General features: G+C 44.3%; 2 protein-coding genes across 4 annotated transcripts; one reads left to right on the forward strand and one right to left on the reverse strand.

Annotated features, from left to right (window-relative positions):
- Window positions 1-4,566: 4,566 nt before the first annotated feature.
- Window positions 4,567-6,292, forward strand: LOC143100767 (COMM domain-containing protein 9-like). Its single transcript, XM_076264239.1, has 6 exons — window positions 4,567-4,629; window positions 4,905-5,030; window positions 5,155-5,294; window positions 5,408-5,442; window positions 5,612-5,715; window positions 5,888-6,292. Exons 1-6 carry the CDS (start codon window positions 4,579-4,581, stop codon window positions 6,023-6,025), a joined length of 594 nt encoding a protein of 197 aa, XP_076120354.1. The 5' UTR covers window positions 4,567-4,578; the 3' UTR covers window positions 6,026-6,292.
- On the reverse strand, window positions 6,273-17,260 carry LOC143100758 (L-fucose kinase-like). 3 transcript variants are annotated; one of them, XM_076264220.1, is made up of 23 exons: window positions 16,694-17,260; window positions 14,793-14,944; window positions 14,611-14,661; window positions 14,382-14,507; window positions 14,082-14,154; window positions 13,875-13,972; window positions 13,672-13,752; window positions 13,329-13,448; window positions 12,981-13,152; window positions 12,764-12,870; window positions 12,475-12,576; window positions 12,178-12,351; window positions 11,971-12,038; window positions 11,443-11,810; window positions 10,752-10,968; window positions 10,253-10,419; window positions 9,826-10,050; window positions 9,338-9,481; window positions 8,956-9,075; window positions 8,507-8,694; window positions 8,000-8,099; window positions 7,002-7,225; window positions 6,273-6,712 (listed from the first exon to the last, which is right to left on the reverse strand). In XM_076264220.1, the coding sequence occupies exons 1-23, from the start codon at window positions 16,773-16,775 to the stop codon at window positions 6,626-6,628; spliced, it is 3,246 nt and encodes a 1,081-aa protein (XP_076120335.1). In that variant the 5' UTR covers window positions 16,776-17,260; the 3' UTR covers window positions 6,273-6,625. The 3 variants fall into 3 exon arrangements, with proteins under 3 accessions (XP_076120335.1, XP_076120324.1, XP_076120340.1); XM_076264209.1 differs by having other exon boundaries at window positions 14,611-14,685; XM_076264225.1 differs by lacking the exon at window positions 16,694-17,260 and having other exon boundaries at window positions 14,611-14,648; window positions 14,793-14,924.
- Between the last annotated feature and the right edge of the window lie 1,160 nt (window positions 17,261-18,420).

The following is an 18,420-nucleotide window of genomic DNA, read 5'->3' on the forward strand; positions in this document are numbered from 1 at the left end:
GCTTGAATGTTACATCACTGGCCTCTCAACCCACTGTGGCTTTGAACTGAAGCTGGTGGCTGCCAGCACTATGTCTGAGTCTTTGGTTCCAAATTTGAGGAAACGTCCCTTGCGCAGTGCGACACCATGTGCGATGAGATCGATCAATCAAGGCTTTATGCAAGTCCAGGATGGTAGATAGACTGAGCCCTCTCATGTGATGTCAGGGCCATTTAGCGCCATCATTCATAACTAAACCCCTAAGCAGACGTCTGGCACAAGGCTGATGTACAGCACAAACTAACAGAGAAAACATAACGAGACTAATGTGTCCGGGCAAATAAGGCACTGCACGCCATGACCCCTCAGGGACTCTACTGACTCTCCACGAGCCCATAAACCACAAGGGCCATCCAATCCCTTCAAACATTGGAATGCATCAACCCACTGGTGACATTACTTGGGGCTTCAACATATTGATGACACCGCTGAACTCCACAATCTGGGAGTCAAAGTTTCGCTTCTTTGATGAATGATGTGCTGTGATGATGCATGGGCTTACATGAAATATTGTGGCACCTCTCCGATGCCAAATAGAATGTAATGGCATTTCATGGAGAGAATCAGCATCACTACTGAAGTCAGGAGTCTGATAGAAAAATCCCTTGTGTTTTCTGAAGATCTCAAATGAATTTAATGTGCAGCTTGACCACTAAAATAGGATTAGTAGGCTATTTAGTCAGGTGGTTCTTCACATTTATTGGTCGGTTCATATTGTGGATCAACATTTGGGGGGGAAAAACACTGAGTGAGACAATGTGAAAATGAGACTCTTTTAGGATCTTCCATAAGACTGACAGCCCTTTGTAATGATCAGATAGGATAGGATAAGGTATTCGAATAGGCTACGGGTTTGAGAAATGTAGACTAGGCCTATAATATTAATACTTCTTTTTCATGCACCACGAGACTGACTCAGTTCTACATGCCAAGAGTTAGCAGCCAACAAACAACAGAGCATTGCGCGTATTATTCCCTTAACCCATAATGCTAAATCAAGTGAACAAGTCAATGTCATTTTCTAGCATGAATTCCAGAACAACACGGATGATCATGACTGTCACAACCTCTCACTCTCTCGAACACAATACAGCAACATTGGTACCAAAATCAGACAAAAAACTTACCGCTAGGTCTCTCCTGCTATTATTTCTTCACTTCTGCTAAAGTTCTTCCCTTAACGGACACGGCACTTGACATAATCAGTGTTTGACGCTGGCGAAACTCATGGCGGTAAATTACAGTTACGGGCAATTTAAGTCGCATTCGCAAACTGTCTATTTGTTATCTGACTACATTCTTTCACTGCTGCGCTCAACATCAGACTCGTACGCTTTCTCAGAGTTCCAAGACAATGTGCGACTCACCACGCCCATTGAGTCCTGTTAAGGGAGAAGAGGCGGGGTTAATACGTTCAATTTCACAACCAATAGCTTCAGCAGTTATGTATCTTTCCAATTGTTTTGGTGCTTTTAAATAATAACTGTTATAATGTGTAAAGAATGCGAACAGGCATACGTTTGATATATTCAGTGCGTAAAGGCTTTCATGGACATGGTAAAGCCAACACCAGGCTATGTGTGGCTTAAAGATTCTACTCACGCTGAATGGAGACTATGCCGTCTCTTCGATTTTACAGTTGGGCTCTTGACTTAAGGGTAAAACCACTTAAAATGCCATCTAAATTGAAAATGTGAAGCCTTCAGTTGTGCTAAGACAGCAGCCACTCAGAGAATGCAGGCAAATTATAGCCTAGGCTTCCTACTTTTGGACACAATGAAAAGGAGGAGGCCGGTATGCTCATTTCAGAACCGTCACGGAAACCAAAACTCGAATCATTTGGTTTCATTGAAAACAACATTTGTTCTGAGATCTCGTGACAAATGGGGCAGGTAAAAACACCTAGCCATCTTGTCAAGTTCTAATGTAACCTATTTAAAGGGATCATGAAATATGTTCTAAGAACACTGCAAAAACAAGAGAGTCAAAGCCAATGTTGCAGGTCAGAGCACTTGAGTTTGCATTAAAACCAGAAAGCCAACAGAGGTTCAAAAACACTACTCCACTGTCTACTCTAAATAGACAGTATGGCTCATACTGATTTGGTGACATTAAAAGCCTGTTTGAGATGATTGAGTGGAACTAGTTGAAGGTAGGCTACAATAGATTGTCAACATATAATTAATGGAAAGCTTTAATAACCCCTGTAAACACCAAGGCATGCTGAGGCATGCAATTTTGCAGCTAAGTATGGGATGTCTTGTCTTTTCCCTCTTGGGTGCAAAGATCTTTAACCTTAAAGCATATTTTTCTCTCAGAATCCACCACTGACAACAGTTTTGGTAACTCAGTTAACTTAATGGGCCTATCATGCAGCAACAACAATAAAGAATTTGGTTTGGTTCTGGTTTAAAATAGCTACTGATCCATTAATGCTTTATGAGCATTGTGTATTGAACATGCAATGGAAATCTGACTATTCTTGGCATTCAAATAAATTATTCAGCAAGTAATTACACACAAACAATCAGTGAGTTCAGCTTTCTTTTAAACTTCCTCCTTACAAGAAAACTGACACTATAGAATTGTTGTCCACTGCTACCAACTTTGTCTCTAGATACCTGACTGTCTATCTTTTGATCCTGGCAAACAAGTGGAGTAGTAAATACAGGCTTAATAGAGTACGACTTTATAGCCTACTGAAAAGGCAGTCTAATCTGAAATAGTCGTGAATAGATATATTCAAAGGTTTGTATTGTAACAGACACCGAAAATACTTCATGTTACTGTCTCTTACTCAATGTATTGAGTAATTGTACCCTCTTTACACCAACAAAATGACACGACGTGATCCCTGTCTTTGTAGAAATGGAAAGAAAACTAACCGTAGGAAGTGCCATTTCACTCTCTTGGCTACAAGTAATTTCAAACAGATGACTGTCACTGCAGTCCCAGAATTAAAACATACATTTTAGCATACAGAAGATGACAGAACTGGTACATACAGTAACAAAATCAGTACTATATGCAGTGCTTATGCGACGGTCGTCAGCCAACTGTGCATTGATGTATGTGTCATGTTGTGCAATAGGCTTGGCTGTTGATTGCCCACTGTAGGAAATTACCCACTTATAGTAGGAATTTAATATCTCTCCTGTGTATCTGAAGAAACACAACTGTAAACATAAGTTGCTACAGGACTATGATGTTTTCCAGTGTTTTGATGACCTCTAACAATTTCACAATTAGTTGTTAGATTGGATGACCCCATAACAAAACTTTGAGAAATGATTACTGCAGCCACCCTGACCCAACTGAAGAGTTACAACAGTTATGAAGAACCTCTTTGGCATAGCAAACTCTTGGAGAGAGAGAGAGAGAGAGAGAGAGAGAGAGAGAGACATGATTGTGTAATCAGATCTCCAGTGAGTTCCTGTGTGTTAGTGCACACACATTTTATGTGATAACTCTCTGCAGATATCAAAGCTATCCTCATGTGCCTTAATTAAACACGGAGATAAAAAGACTGGACTGATCCTTACACTATTTGTCTACTGACTGCAGTAGGCGTAGAAATATCTAAGCAACTCCTACTCACTTAATAGACACACTTGGCCTACGAACAGCTGAACAATCAGTTATAATTAATTGTAAGAAAATCAACACACTTAAGAGGAGTCAGTCTCTCAGTTTTCCTTTAGACACTGAATCTTCAGAGACTAGATTTCTCTCCAGCTGAAGGTCACAATCTCTCAGACTCTCTTCCTTCCTCCCTTTTTAATGCGACTCATCCTGATAGCTTTACGATGGAAAACGAGTGACTAGCCAGCGTTGCATACTAAATGTGTTTCTCAGCGCCACAGGAAGACCCCACTGAATAGAGGGGGCTCCCTGCTTCCCCCTCGTCCTTTATTGTCCTTGCTGAGGAGAAGACAGCCACATTATGTGAGCATTTATGTGGGAGCCAGATAAGCTGTGCTATACGAAGCCAACACAAAAGACCCTCTCAATCTACATAATGCTATTCGATACTTTCCATTTTTCCATTCCAAACACACACTGCCACCTGAAAATGCCAGACAGCCCAGATATCACATGTCAAAAGAGAGATATAACAGGAAGTAGAAGTCCCAGGTGGTGTCAGTCAGGCTATGCAACATTACACAGTCACATTCATAGACATAAAACTCTGATAATCACCATAGCCTCCCCTAAAGATAATACACATTTATGTATAAGGTGGAAAATATCTACATATTCTTGTAGCCTAAAATGTAAAACAGTTAGTTTTTTTAACAAACAAAAAATAGCCTTGTAGCCTACATTCTGGTATGCAACATACCAAATTGTCTAACCATGATCAGTGAGCACTTAATGCAGCCAAAGCACATTGGTTGCCTAACTATAAAGATAATAAGTCTTGCGGCACTGCAAACATACTTAGTGTGTTATTTAATGGTTATACTGAATTAACTGTAAGACTTCATTTCCCAGTGTCCCTGCCCTCACTCACCTATCACATGACATGCACAATCCAAGATGGCTACACTGACAGAGGAACACTTCTCTGCTTTGCAACTTTTGTTGAAGGTATTTAGAACGCTGTAACATATCATATGCACAGGCTATTTAAGTAGGCCTATTGGAGGAAATACTGTCCTGATGTATAATCGTTTGGTACGCTATTCAAGAGGAAGCAGTCGAGACAAATTATCGATGCGAGATTGTACCTGGTTTTCGTCTCAGATTGAGGCTGGAAGAGCGCTCTGACCCCGCAGACATAATCCTTTCTGCAATAGTATTAAGTAGCTCTTTTATTCGCTGTTGTCATGTTGAAGGTCTTTTATTTCTCTGATCGAATCCAGGCTCCGTCTAAAGATGCCGTGCGGCAGATGTGTGCTGACAGTTTCTCGTCCGGAGCTCCTGAATCACGGCGACTGGCAGAAAGTACAGCTGGAACGCTGTCCGTGTCATCAATTGAGGCCAAACAGGTAGGCAGCTATCAGAGAATATTAGTCATTTTCACTTAAGATAGCCTAAATATCATGATATAATACGCAATTTGACCGAGGCATTAGCCTACCCTAAATGGCTCTACTCTGATATCTCTTACAGCTTCTCACAGCTCTCCACACGCTCGAGCATTACGTGGTGTTTCACAACCTGGCTTCACCCGAACAGATCCTGGCTGTCTTCCCAGACAACTTCCATTCCAGTCTAAAGAACCTAATTACAAAGATTCTGTTGGAACACAGGTAGCTTGCGCGTAGGCCTATTACAACACAGTATACTCAGTACAGTACTCTAGGCTGTACTTGATAGCCCAGGTCAATAATGTTGTTTTTTGCACCCTGTATATCATTACCAGCTCAACGTGGACAAATGAAGTTCTTGCCAACCAAAGTAAGCATGAACTATATGAAAACCTGTAGGCCTATCTTCCATGCCATTTTTTTTACTGTCATTTCTGTCATGTTCTCATCCCACAGCTCATGTGAGTGAGGGAAACAGCTTTTGCCATGGCCTAATGGCACTGTCTGCTTATTAATGTTAATGTGCTTATGGCCTGCAGTTTCACTTCCCAAGCTTGTGGAGATGGACTGGAGGGTGGACATGAAGACTGCCTCAGACTCAGTCAGTCGCATGGCAGTGCCCACTTGTCTGGTAAACATGAAGGTACGAAAGGCCATTCTTCACAACATGCTAAGCCCTGATCTTGGGGTGTTTCTGGTGTACGTTTGAGTGAAGCTTAACAAATTTGATGCACAGGATGCTTAACTCCAGGCTTGATTTTTATTTTAACTGATACAACTGGATTCCAATATTGTCTATGTTCTGCCTATTGTAGGTCCAGGACCTTTCCTGTGCGGGAGGCGATGACTCTCTCTCCTCGGTTACCATGGAGCTCAGTAAAGAAACGCTCGACACCATGTTGGATGGATTAGGTCGCATCCGAGACCAACTGTCTACAGTGGCTGGAAAATAGAAATTTTCCGACATCAGGATGGTGCGTTCAACAAGAGGCCTTTTTTCTGGACAAGAATGAACTGCTTGTATAGCTCTTACAACGTTCACTCATAAACATCATGTGTGGGCGTGGGCATGTGCATGTACGCTCACAGATCCCTACCATTTTTACTTAAAAACACAGGAGAGTTTGCAACTGTCTACAATGCAGACATCACATTCCTCATTATAACATGTATATGTTTTATGTACCAGATCGTTGTGAATTATTAAAATACAAATATTATTTATTTGTGGAATGTTTCAAGTAGAGAAGCCTGTTTTATGAAAATCCATATTTTGAGCGTGAACACGAACTTTCCAGTGATAACAGAGTGGAAAAAAACTAATGCATAGCTTCATACAGAGCTGACATTCTCACATCGGTGATGCATTCTCAGTGTTAATAGGATTTTTGAAAAAGAACATCTGATAATGTGTAAATCAAAAGTGCAGTTTGTGGGTTTTCATGTCAGATATAAAAATCTTTCTAGAATTGGAGCTATGATTAAAGGACAGTGACAAAAAAATGTGACATTCAAAAAAGCGAGCTGAATCTTCGTGATCACTGTGGGTTTCTTCATTGGTCTGGTGATCTTGTAGATGGAAGAAAACAGATCCCTTCCATGTCCAATTCTACGGAATGGACACTGAAATCCCCCAGGCCCTGTGTAACACAGATAGACCATGTTTGAAACAGTCTTGCTGATACAACTTGGGAAATGTGATTATCAGGATAGTTTACTAATGAGCTCACTAAAACGTATATACCGTTTTGGAGAACTCGCAATTATTTTCTTCATCTTCATGTTTGTTGACTGACTCAGCCCTCCTTTGGGGCATCAGTGTTTTTCTAGCTTTAGTGTTATATGAGTAGGCCACGCTACTTCCTCAAAATTCTAAAATGGCATGAAAACAGCACCTACACTGCATCATCAAGACCAGCGTTTGCTCACCGGTGTGCTGCTGAGCACCTGCTGCACGGCCTCCTCCTGCCGGGCGTCTCGGGTCAGCAGGTAGAGGAAGCCCCCTCCGCCTGCCCCGGCCAGGCTCTGGCCCAGGGTGAGGGGCCGCAGGGCTGTCATCATGCTCCGCACGGCGGCCGGCTCACAGCCCGGCGCCATCACCTTCTTCTGCTGCCAGTACCGGTCCAGACAGGAGCCAAGCCTGGACAGGGAGCCTGCGGCAGACAGGGATTTGAAATGGGGTTGGACGTTTGAATGATTATGTCCAGTCTGACTGTCCAATCTGTCTACAATGTATTTCATAGCCAATGGAATTTTAGTCCATTTTAGTCATACATCTTTAGGGTATGACAATCTCGTCAATGTAATGTGTACAGTGTCATCCTAAAGTACACATGGGAGCATTACTCATGACAATAATTGCAGACCTTATAAGACGTCATAAAAACACACTCCAGAAGTTTATTACAACCCTAAATCTCTTCTCTGTTCCTCTTCAGTATAAATTCAGAAGTTTTTTTCATGATAAAATCCCTGTAAAATGGCTCAAACGTAACCTTACCCCCTTCTTGATTACAGAAAATTGAACATGCGTACAGGTAAAGATGCTATGTTCCCCCAAACACCGAAGACCCCTTCTCTGCTCTCAGTGGAGCCAAATGGTTTTTGGTCATGGACCTGAAGTTGGGTTACTACTACCAAGTAGAGGTTGCAGGGGAAGATAAGCACAAGACTGCTTTTGCCTGGTATCTAGGCTTCTGGGAGTTTAATCGCATGCCTCAAAGTGTAACAAATGCACCAAGCACTTTTCAGAGGCTGATGGAGAAATGTGTCGGAGACGTGTATCTTAATGAAGTGTTGGTCTTTCTAGATGACCTGATTGTCTTTTCAGAGACACTAGAAGAGCACAGGGGCCCGACTCATGAAGATACTAAACAGGCTCAAAGACTGGTCTGAAGTGGTTTCCTGACAAATTATCTGAGTCTCACCATCTTTGCATGCAAGGGCACACTCCTCTGCATTGCTGACCAGTTGCTCTGTGTTTGTGACGATGGAGGGCAGCCTGCTGTACCAACTTCTCACCACATCCTGCAGAACAAAAGTTTGCACTCAACCTCAAACAGACGAACCGCACCCTCATTCACAGGGGACGTTTTCTTTATCACTTTATGAAAACCACATATGGGTTGACTAAGATTGACTACAGTGGAAACAGGAACATGGCTTGCTTCAAGTATGTCAGTGAGCTGACACCAGAGTTCACCAGAAAGTGCCCGATGGTGATAAGACCAGAAGTACTGTATATACAGTAGTAAAGTCTCAAAACTGGCCAGTGAGATTGGGAATGTACGAGTAATTCAATAATGTTTAACAAGTGAAATAATTGTAATTCTATCATCTCAACAAACTGAATATGTTGTCTATTTAATGTTTCATTCACAAACATGAAAATAGGTGTAGTGACTCCAGCCTGAGTAGAAATGCCACAGTCTTACCTGCAGAAGGTTGCGAGCCAGCCGCGTTTTGCCCGTGTACACTAGTATGAGGCGCTGTTGCAGGGCGGACAGGAAGTCCTGGGAGAGGGAGAGCCGCTCCACCTCCACCCTGAGGGGCAGACAGGCTCTCGAGCGAGCCAGCTTCACCCCCCCCACCAGACCACCAACTTGGTCCTGCCAACCTCCGCCTGAGCACGGAAACAAGAAGCCATATTCAGAGTGTGGGGATAGTGGACTCTCAAGGAAGGTCAAAACAATCATTCAATATTAAGGAAACACAGTCACTTGCAGAATGTATCCCAGAATGTATCCCACACTTTATTATTCTCTAACCAACATCTGTTTTTATCCAATATGCCATCATGCTGTTCCTCTTGTTATTTCTATGGAGATACACAGCAAACATATAGGAATCACTGGTCTGTTGGAATCACTGGTCATGCTGTTACCTGTGGTTAAAGTCTGCTCCAGATACAGCACTGCGTGGATGAGGGAGTCAGTGTTGTAGGTGCGACCTGTGCTCTTGTACACTGCAGCCAACACTGCCCCAGCCAGAATACTGCTGGTGCCTGCACACACACACACACACACACACACACACACACACACACACACACACACACACACACACACACACACACACACACACACACACACACACACACACACACACACACACACACACACACACACACACACACACACACACACACACACACACACACACACACACACACACAGAGTCAGGTCTTGTTTCAGTTCTCTTCTCTGCTTTTATCTTTAGCCAGCTATTCTCAAACTTCCGACACCCCCCAACCCTCCCTCTCTTACCAAGACCAGAGCCGTGAGGCAGGAGGGACCAGCTGTGCAGCTCCAGCCCTCCACCCCAGCGCTGCAGCAGCTGCTCGGCCAAGGGCTGCTGGGAAGGGAAGGTGACCAGGCCGCTGCACACACACACAGCCTTCAGGAGGGCACCTGCACAAACAGCACACTGCATCACACATGCACATACACAAACATCATGGACACACTAATGAATCCAGCTTTGAGTTTCCAAAACTGTTTATGCCACTACTGCTATGTCATTGCGTGTGTAAGTCTGTATTTGCTGACTGGCTGTCACATGCCTCAGCCTCATCCTGTGTGACAAAAACAGGAAGAGGAGAAAGTTTAGAAATAATTCCAGAGCAATTTCAGAAATTGATGATAAGCAGCAAAGCTGTGCCCCTGTGACCTCATAGATTCATGTTCTACTAATCTTACAAGCTGAACTCAGACTCGGTGTGCTCAATAGCACATCTCCTGACAGTCTGGCTCACCAGGGGCATGGGGTTGACAGTGGTCCTCCAGGTCTTGCAGCGTCACGCAGACTGTTTCCGTGGCGACGCTGCAGTCCTGCCCGCTGCTGGTGACCAGTAGCAGATGGGGATCTCTGATGCGGCGCGCTCTGGCACCGATGGGCCGCCTTCCGTCCACCTTCACGGCTACATTCACCACGGCCCCTCCCCGCTCAAAGGCGATGGGCGGTGTGTCACTCCAGCCACCTGAGAAGAATTACCAAACAGAGTTTGCGTCCTATTAATCTACCTCTCTGCATTTCACAACATTAGAGTGAAGATGCAAATGAACCGTTTTTGTCATCTTAGCGGTTATTAAAGTAAAGTTTAATGAGGCAAGTAAACAATGTGCGCTGGGTTTATTCTTCTTCTGTATATGAAACAAAACAACCCTGTAGAGCAGACCTACCTGATAGGTCCAGCCTAGCAGGACACTCCACTTCTTGCCACTCGCCAATGGGAGGCATCTCTCCCTGGCCAATAGACACAAATTCCTGAGCCGACATCACCGCCTGTCGCAGCAAGACTTGACCTGCCCCCTCATAGTGCCTTGCTGCACGCACCAACAAATCAGGCCTGTGATGGTGAACACACACACACACACACACACACACAAACACACACACACACACCTCTTATATTAGTTTCTCTCAGATTGTACTATACACGAATGTGGATGCGTTTCTGTAGACATAACAGCACATCTAAGGCTACTTGACAATGAACAGGAGATAATATACTGGATTTGATAAAGTGAGTACACAACACAGCAAATGTAATATCAATTGTACCCTAACGGACTCCACAGCACATTCAATTTAATCATGTTGAATCCTCAGCCTCTGCTCCCTCTGATTAGATCCACTCGGTGCAGGCCAAACCCCTCCAGGCTCCCCTTAATCTCTGACCTGTTTAGCCAGTGACTCCTCTGATTGGCCAGCGCCTGGACGGCCGCGGGCAGATCGCGCCGCTCCAGCAGGCGGAAGGCCGCAGCCCAGGCGGGGTTGGCGGCAGGGCCGCTCCGCAGACCCCCCCTGCCCTCGCCGGCCATGCAGCCCAGCACGTCGGCCATGCAGGCCAGAGACCGCGCGGCCACGCCGAGGTTCTCGCTGCTGCCTGCCGTCACTGCAGACAGACAGATGGAGGCGAGAGGAGGCGGGTGAGGGAAAAAAGATCTTTGCTCAGCAGGGTTCAAATGAAGTTAAGATTTTAAATTGCCTTTAAATCTTTTTCTCATAACAATATTTAGGAGCCTCAGCAATAACACGACTACTCTCTCATATCATCAACCATGGTGAAAGCTGAATCCACCAAATTAGCCCCTGCCAAGACTTTTAAATATTCTATGCAGAAACGGAACAGCCAGACATGCCTGACTCCTGATTAATATATCAGGACCTAGCTAAATTATTAAGGCATATTGCAAACCATTACTGCAAATTATAGAGTCCAAGGGAGTCTTAGACACAGGAAGCTTAGTTAACTACTGGGAAGTGAAGTCAGTATTCCAAAAATAAGTATACCTCACAGTAGCTGCAATGAAATGACTGCGGCACTGAGGTGCCCTTAGATGCTTCCTGAGCCATCCCCATTCCTCACCATTGTCCAGTGCGCTCAGGAGCTCCCCCTGCTGGCTGCCCAGCACGGCAGCTCTGATGCTGGGCAGGAGGCTGTGGTCGCTGTGGCCCGTCAGCGTGTCCACGGCTCTCCTCCTGGCCGCACGGAAGAACAGCTCCTCTCTCCAGCGCAGCTCCCCGTCCTGGTCGGTAAAGGACAGCACCTCCCTCAGGGACAGCCTCCAAGCGCCTCTCCACCACTCCAGAGCTCCAGGGCTCCCCGACATCAACCAGGAGACCCCCTCCAGCCCCACCGCTCCGTCACGTGGCTGGAACACGGGGAAGAGCCGGGCCTCCCAGAGCGAGCACTGGGTACTGCCTTCGCTGCTGGTGCCCCATAACTCCTCAGGCCTGGGCCCATGCGGGATGGGGGGTGACAAGAGAACCATGATGAATAATCCACATGCCCTCCACACAGTGGTTATCTTGAGCCCACAGCATGCAAGCCATTCAGATGCTATTTGAAAAGTACAAGCCCAAATGTTTGAATGTTTGAAGCTCAGGCTCTTACCGTATCCCAGTGCGCTTGTACAAGTCAGTCCAGCTGTGGTTCAAGAATGTTGATTCCTCACAAGAAGCCTGTAATCATTCGCATCACACAAATACCATGGCATTTAGTTGCCGTTACGGACGTGACAGCTTTGCGTGGAATTGCCCTACAACAGAAAAAAGGCTAAAATAGATATGAAATACATTCTGCCCATATCTGATGTGATACCTGCAGAGCATCGCGTGCCCCCAGTACTGTGTAGACGGTCAGTTTGAGCTCTCCCAGCTGCACGCGGTGTCCCTGGATGATGGTGTCAGCACTCAGAAGAAGTTGCTGGATGTGGCTCCCTGATGTTGCCTCCAGGCCAGACAGAAAACTACCAGACGGCACTTGTACTGGACCCTGGGCGGGCACACAACAAACAGTAAGACATTTGTTGGCAAGAGGCCATCACAAACTGTTGTGTGTGTCATTTATTGTACTGTTGGCATGGAAGGGGAAAAAATCATTAATATGTTTCCTCACCTGGAGGTGGCAATGCTGAATTACGGCTCCAGATGACACAGTGATGTTTCCCTCCAGCACGCTGTTTATCACTCGGCTCTCCACACTTACACAGTCCCTATTCTGAGAACAGAGAGTGTGTGTGTGAGTGAGAGAGAGAGAAACACTTTCATCACTACAAGGCCAACGTAAAGACAGCCAACCGTACGTGAGGTTGTAAACGCTCCCTACAATTTACGGTTATGCCACTCAAGAGGCCGAGGAGAGTGACTGATCCATCTCCAAGGTATTTAAGCTCAAGGACAGCTACCTCAATATGAGACAAAGTCTCCATCTGCCATCCTTTTTTTGTCAGCCGGCTAATATGTTCCTGTCCTGATAGTGTCATATAGTCATAGGTCCCATCTGCGATGTATTCTATAAGAGAAAATATGCCATTTGTCTGAACACTGATAACCTGAAGGCTCACAAAAACATCTGGGAAATGTTAATTATGTGATTAAGCATTATGATAAAGACTACGATACCCATGGAGAGAGGAGTTCCTCTCAGCGTCCTCCAGAGGACTGCCCTGGCTGACCTCACCGCTGCCCCCTGTGGGCCACTGGGAGAAGTGGAGCCTGGCCGTTCCTCACTGATGAACCGAGCCTCGCTCACATCGGAGCACAGGCACATCAGTACGTCCAGAAAGAGAGAAATCTGCAAGGAAATCAGTGAAGGCAGAGGATGTAAAAAAAAAGAAACAGTCGGCACAGAAGTCTAATATCACTTTGATATATAAGTACAATATAAAACAGACATGCAGAAAGTAGAAATGGCCTATTGTTACTAGTAAGCACTGAATGAGTCTGATCCCGACGTTTGCAAAGATTTACCTGTAAAGATGGAGCACCTGAGTCCATGCCCAGGTAGGTGCAGCCATCCAAAGGTGAGGTGACATGAGTCTGAAGTAGTTTCTCAGACACACTTCTGCATAGGAACACCGGCCCAGAAACCTGAACAAGGCAACATAAAGCGGCCAGACAGCCTGGGGTATAAAGGGCTGTTGTCACACTAAAACGCAGAGCACAGAAACTAAAAGAAATGTCCGGATATTAAACAGGCAAGTTTACTACTGACTGATTGTTGTCTGGCAATGGAGTGAACTGAGGTTGAAATGACATTCAATCACAAAATAACAATTTTCTTTTTTTCCTAAAATGTTCCCCCCGGACATACCAGCGGCACCTTCCCATCAGGCTGCATGGCTTGGCGGATCTGCTCCTCGGACCCTCTGTAGATTATGTCGCGCACTCTGCCCTGTGACCAGGAGAACAGCCAAGCAGGGTGCTCAGTGAAAACAGCATCTGGCCGTGACCAGTCTGTGCAAGTTGCCTGAACATAGGCACTACGACGGCACTACATTCCCGGAACACACTCACCTGTTTGTCGCCGAGATAGACCCCGTGATTGGTGGCGTACGATACGTCACCTGGCAGAGCCAGCACTCGAACACCTGAGAAACCTTCCCAGGACATCGCTGAAAAAAGATGAGATGTATGTGAGATAGTTAGAGAGAGGGGGAGGGAGAACAGGTACGACACTCATAAGACTGTGGGGAAACCATTTCTCCTCAGACTAGTCTTTACCTTGTCTGGAGGGCAGGGTGAGGATCATGTCCGTGCTGCATACCCACACTCCTGGAGGCGAGCCAGGGCAAACCTGCAGAGGCCCAGAGCCCACACACACTAAGCACACTACTCCTGAGACACTCATGGGACAAGTTAGCCCACTTGTCTCAACCACAAAGTTCAGTTGGGGACTAAGGCTAATATGGGTAGCCAATGACTAGCCAGTCATGGGTTCAAAGTAAAAACATTTAAGGGAACAGGACAGACAGAAAGAAATAACGTTTTTATAGTGATGATCAAGGTATTTAGAAGTCTGACCTGATGAGAAAGACAGTCCAGCAGGATGTCCAGGCAGCAAACTGGACCCTCCACAGCATGCTGAGCGCCCCCTACGGGCAGCCAGCAGAACGCTCTTCCACAGCTATCCCAAGGGAAATCTCTTCCCTGCACAATGGGGCAAGAGAGATTAGCCACCACGATAAATTGAAAACATTATGTTATTACAAGCCAAGTTTCTTCCATCTGACATTATCTTTCGCTTTCCTACCGTGTGAAGAATGAGAATGTGGGCATCATCCAAGACGTCTGCGGTTACCACCTCAAAGAAAGAAGACAAACAGGTCTTTCACATCAATACAACAAACTGCTCTAGATCATACTGTGGAAGACAGTATAACAGATGTGTGCTGCTGAATAGGGTGGGCAAAATGGCTGTTACCGGTCACTCACAGTGTGTCCAGCTCTGGCACTGAGGTGCTCAGCAGCCACAAGGAGGGCATTGAGGGTGGCTCCCCCACTGCCCAGGCGTGCCTGAGGGTCGGCCACGGTCAGCAACAGGGCCCCTGACGGAAGACCTCCACGCTGCTGCCGCAAGTCCAGCTCTAGGATGCAAGAACATGTTTAAGCCAGGTTCATGCTTTATCAACGGTTCCTCTGACAAAACCCCATCTGACCAAAACGTTCATTAACTTATCTCTCCTCCAGTCAGAATTACATATGAAATATGCCTTGTGTACAAAACTGCATACAAGCCATACAATTTCTTTCTAGTTTGAGACATATTTTTACTAGGGGTGTAGCGGTACACAAAAACCACGATTCAGTATGTATCTCGAGTTGAAGTCACGGTTTGGTTAATATTCGGTGCAATATGCTGATGCTCAACACGTATAACAGGAATAGTATTTTGAAAAGGTGATTAACTAAACTGATATATGGCCTGCCATTTACAGTTTTCCTCAATCGCTTTAATGCTTGTGTCAACTCTAACATCACATTCTAAACAAAAGCACTCTGTGTCTGTGCCATTTCTTTCTATTTTTTCTCGTATCAGAAAAAAAATGTAAAAGACTACTAGGTAAATGTATTAAATAAAAATGAATTGCATTCATCCATCCCAATATGTAACTGTCATTGACATGTAAGACCTACAGTAAGCACCTAGACAAGGCAAATTTCATTGAACTACAAATTGTAATTTTTCATTGAAATAGACCTATAAACACCTGGACTTGTCAGCTGTTGTACTGTTTTCTTCACCAAATAGACAATACAGTACTTTATCTAAATGTCCTTAGATCCATACTTGCAAACATCAACACAGAACGGACATAGTATCTTATGGATAATGAATGACTGATTGAAGAATTGTGCAAGGAGATTCACACAGGTGTATCAGAGATTCAGACTTATGCAAGGAATCTCTAACCCCTGTGAATAGATGTTTTCCTTCTGTTTAGCACAGGGAAATCAATAGAGTTTAGGGTCTTTGAGTGACATCTGTGTTAACTGTTTTGCAAAAGGGTGTGAGAAATATGTGAACCCAATGAAAACGTGTGAGCACATTTGCAAGAGATGACTTCTGCTGTGCAAAGAAGGTGTTAATGAAGACCAAGTGGATCCCAGTTTCTTTAAGCAAGTCAAAGCAATCAAGAAAAACTGTACTATGTGTGTAGGCTACCTAATACGTCCTGTGCCTAAACGGTTTGGTACACACATGTGTATCTTTTACACCCTTACGCTATCTAGCAGTCAGTGATAATGAATGATTTGGCTCTCTTGAGAAACATGGAGCCTGGGCTCCAAGAGGGTCACCCCTACCGCTGATTTTTTTTGTCAAGCTCATTCTAGCTTTGGTAAACAAGGAGGATCTTAGGCGAAGTGCAGACAGACAGATCTCTCAGGATCAGGATCATCAAAGACAGAACAGGAAGTGGATAATGTGATGAAAACCTGTCCAAGCTTAAATTACTCTTTGAAATGTTCATTAGCCTAATGCATTATTGACTTAAAGCAGGGGTAATTTTTCTATGTATTTGTCACCAGTGTTTTTCTGAAAAGCTATCATTAGAGGTGGTGCGGACGGGTGACACTCGCCAAACCAGAAATGTCAACATCATCATCGAGCAAGAACATGACTACGGCAATCATTACAGAGAACCATCGACTCACTGTATCACAGAGAACATTGGCTTAGGTTAGGCTACTGTAACAGAAAAGTTACAATGTAGCCTACTGGAACGGTCCGTCGGAAATGCATTGATGACAATGTAGGCTAAGTTCTATGAACTGAAATTATGAGAAGTTTGTGTAAAGCAGGCCAATAAAGGAAAGTAGCGTTTACTACTCACCCCTCTGAAATGCATAGACACTGTCTTTGTGCTGACAGGTCAAAACAACAACCGTCCAACTTTTGGTCCCGTCGTTTGCCATAGCCTAGCCTAGCCGCTCATGCCTAAATCAAATGCTCAGATGAGAAAATGACGCTTGGGAGTCCCTTGATTCAGAAGTCAGAGCGCCCTGCAGTGTCAATCTGGACGATTAATTTGTGAACCCGGAAGAGTTTTTTTTAGGACAATAAAGGTCTCTCTTCGCATTTCCCCCCCAACCAACTTGTTTAATTAACGGCGTTCAAAACACCACGGGCAATGTTTTTAGGCTATGTGGTTATTAGGTAGGCCTATGATATCTTTGCATATCTTGAATTATGCTCCATACCAACATACCCGATTCGTACCAAAACAGTCACCACTGCTCTACATAGCCTAGCCTAGGCTACTACTACAGTCTAAAAAAACAATTGGAACAGCATAGTATATGCTGCTAAAAAATAAACACAAAAAGCATTAATACAGGCCTTATGCTTAGGCCTAGCCTACTATTAAATTAGAAATTATTCTACAAACAGCCTCCCATCTGATTTATATGGAAGCCCGTTTGCGCCACATAAAAAAAAATTCTGATCTATTATATCTCATTATTGTGAGATACTATGTCATTATTGTGAGATAGTATCTCGTTATTGTGAGATAGTATCTCGTTATTGTGAGATACTATCTCACAATAATGAGATACTATCTCACAATAACGAGATACTATCTACCTATCTCACAATAATGAGATACTATCTCACAATAATGAGATACTATGTCAGAATAACGAGATAGTATCTCACAATAACGTATTGTGAGATAGTATCTCATTATTCTGAGATAGTATCTCGTTATTGTGAGATAGTATCTCGTTATTGTGAGATAGTATCTCGTTATTGTGAGATACTATCTCACAATAACGAGATACTATCTCACAATAATGACATAGTATCTCACAATAATGAGATATAATAGATCAGAATATTTATTTTTATGTGGCGCAAACGGGCTTCCATAGGATTTACACCCGCCGCCATGTGCACGTGACGTCATACGGGACAACCTTTTCCTGCTCTCACTTTGCATGTCAGTGTAAAGCGTTGTTTATTTTTTAACCTGATATGCATATGGGCCTATTTTGGGGATTTTGCACAGCGTCTATTGTAATAGCTCCTGTGTCCTCATACTGTGACCTATCATCAAATGCCTGGTATCCCCTGAAAGCTGAGACCTTGTAGAATTTTTAGAAACTGTCAGAATGACTCTGTTATGTACTGTCAAGGTGCTACAGTAGCTGGAATATTGCTTTTTCTTTCAGGCGGTTATGTAAATCCCTGGAAATGGCCACATTTCAGATGTGAAAGTCCCTAAAAGGGCCACTGAAACACATCAGAGGCCCACTCCCAGGTGTTGTGAAGATAAATATCTAATGAAATGTTTGTACAATGAAGTATGACCCCTTTAGAGCCATTTTTGTGTGGAAATGCTCAGCTGGTTCAACCTCCACGTTCTTCTTCTTTGCCTGTCTTTTCGGCATGTTTTCTGCTTTCTTCTTCTTCAAAAGATCCAAATGATCCTTGAATTTACCCTTGGGGATCAATAAAGTATCTATCTATCTATCTAACTGTAAAAATTGCGACTGTATTCCTCTGACGAGCCGGTCGTACTAGTAAGCTATCGTTATGCACAACGAAGGTGGACTCAAT

The sequence above is a fragment of the Alosa pseudoharengus genome, unplaced genomic scaffold (assembly GCF_046254945.1).
Source record: "Alosa pseudoharengus isolate Yale_2024_CS ecotype anadromous, Long Island Sound unplaced genomic scaffold, YU_APseudo_1.1 YU_APseudo_1.1_scf_10, whole genome shotgun sequence".
Lineage (NCBI taxonomy): Eukaryota > Metazoa > Chordata > Actinopteri > Clupeiformes > Clupeidae > Alosa > Alosa pseudoharengus.

Coding starts and splice junctions, on each gene's coding strand:
- LOC143100758 (XM_076264209.1), bottom strand. CDS start 16,775: ATGGCAAACGACGGGACCAAAAGTTGGACGGTTGTTGTTTTGACCTGT. Junction 14,508..14,610: donor ACATTCTCATTCTTCACACG/GTAGGAAAGCGA, acceptor CCCATTGTGCAG/GGAAGAGATTTCCCTTGGGA. Junction 12,352..12,474: donor TTCAGCATTGCCACCTCCAG/GTGAGGAAACAT, acceptor GTGCCCGCCCAG/GGTCCAGTACAAGTGCCGTC.
- LOC143100767 (XM_076264239.1), top strand. CDS start 4,579: ATGGCTACACTGACAGAGGAACACTTCTCTGCTTTGCAACTTTTGTTG. Junction 5,031..5,154: donor CATCAATTGAGGCCAAACAG/GTAGGCAGCTAT, acceptor TATCTCTTACAG/CTTCTCACAGCTCTCCACAC. Junction 5,443..5,611: donor TGAAGTTCTTGCCAACCAAA/GTAAGCATGAAC, acceptor TATGGCCTGCAG/TTTCACTTCCCAAGCTTGTG.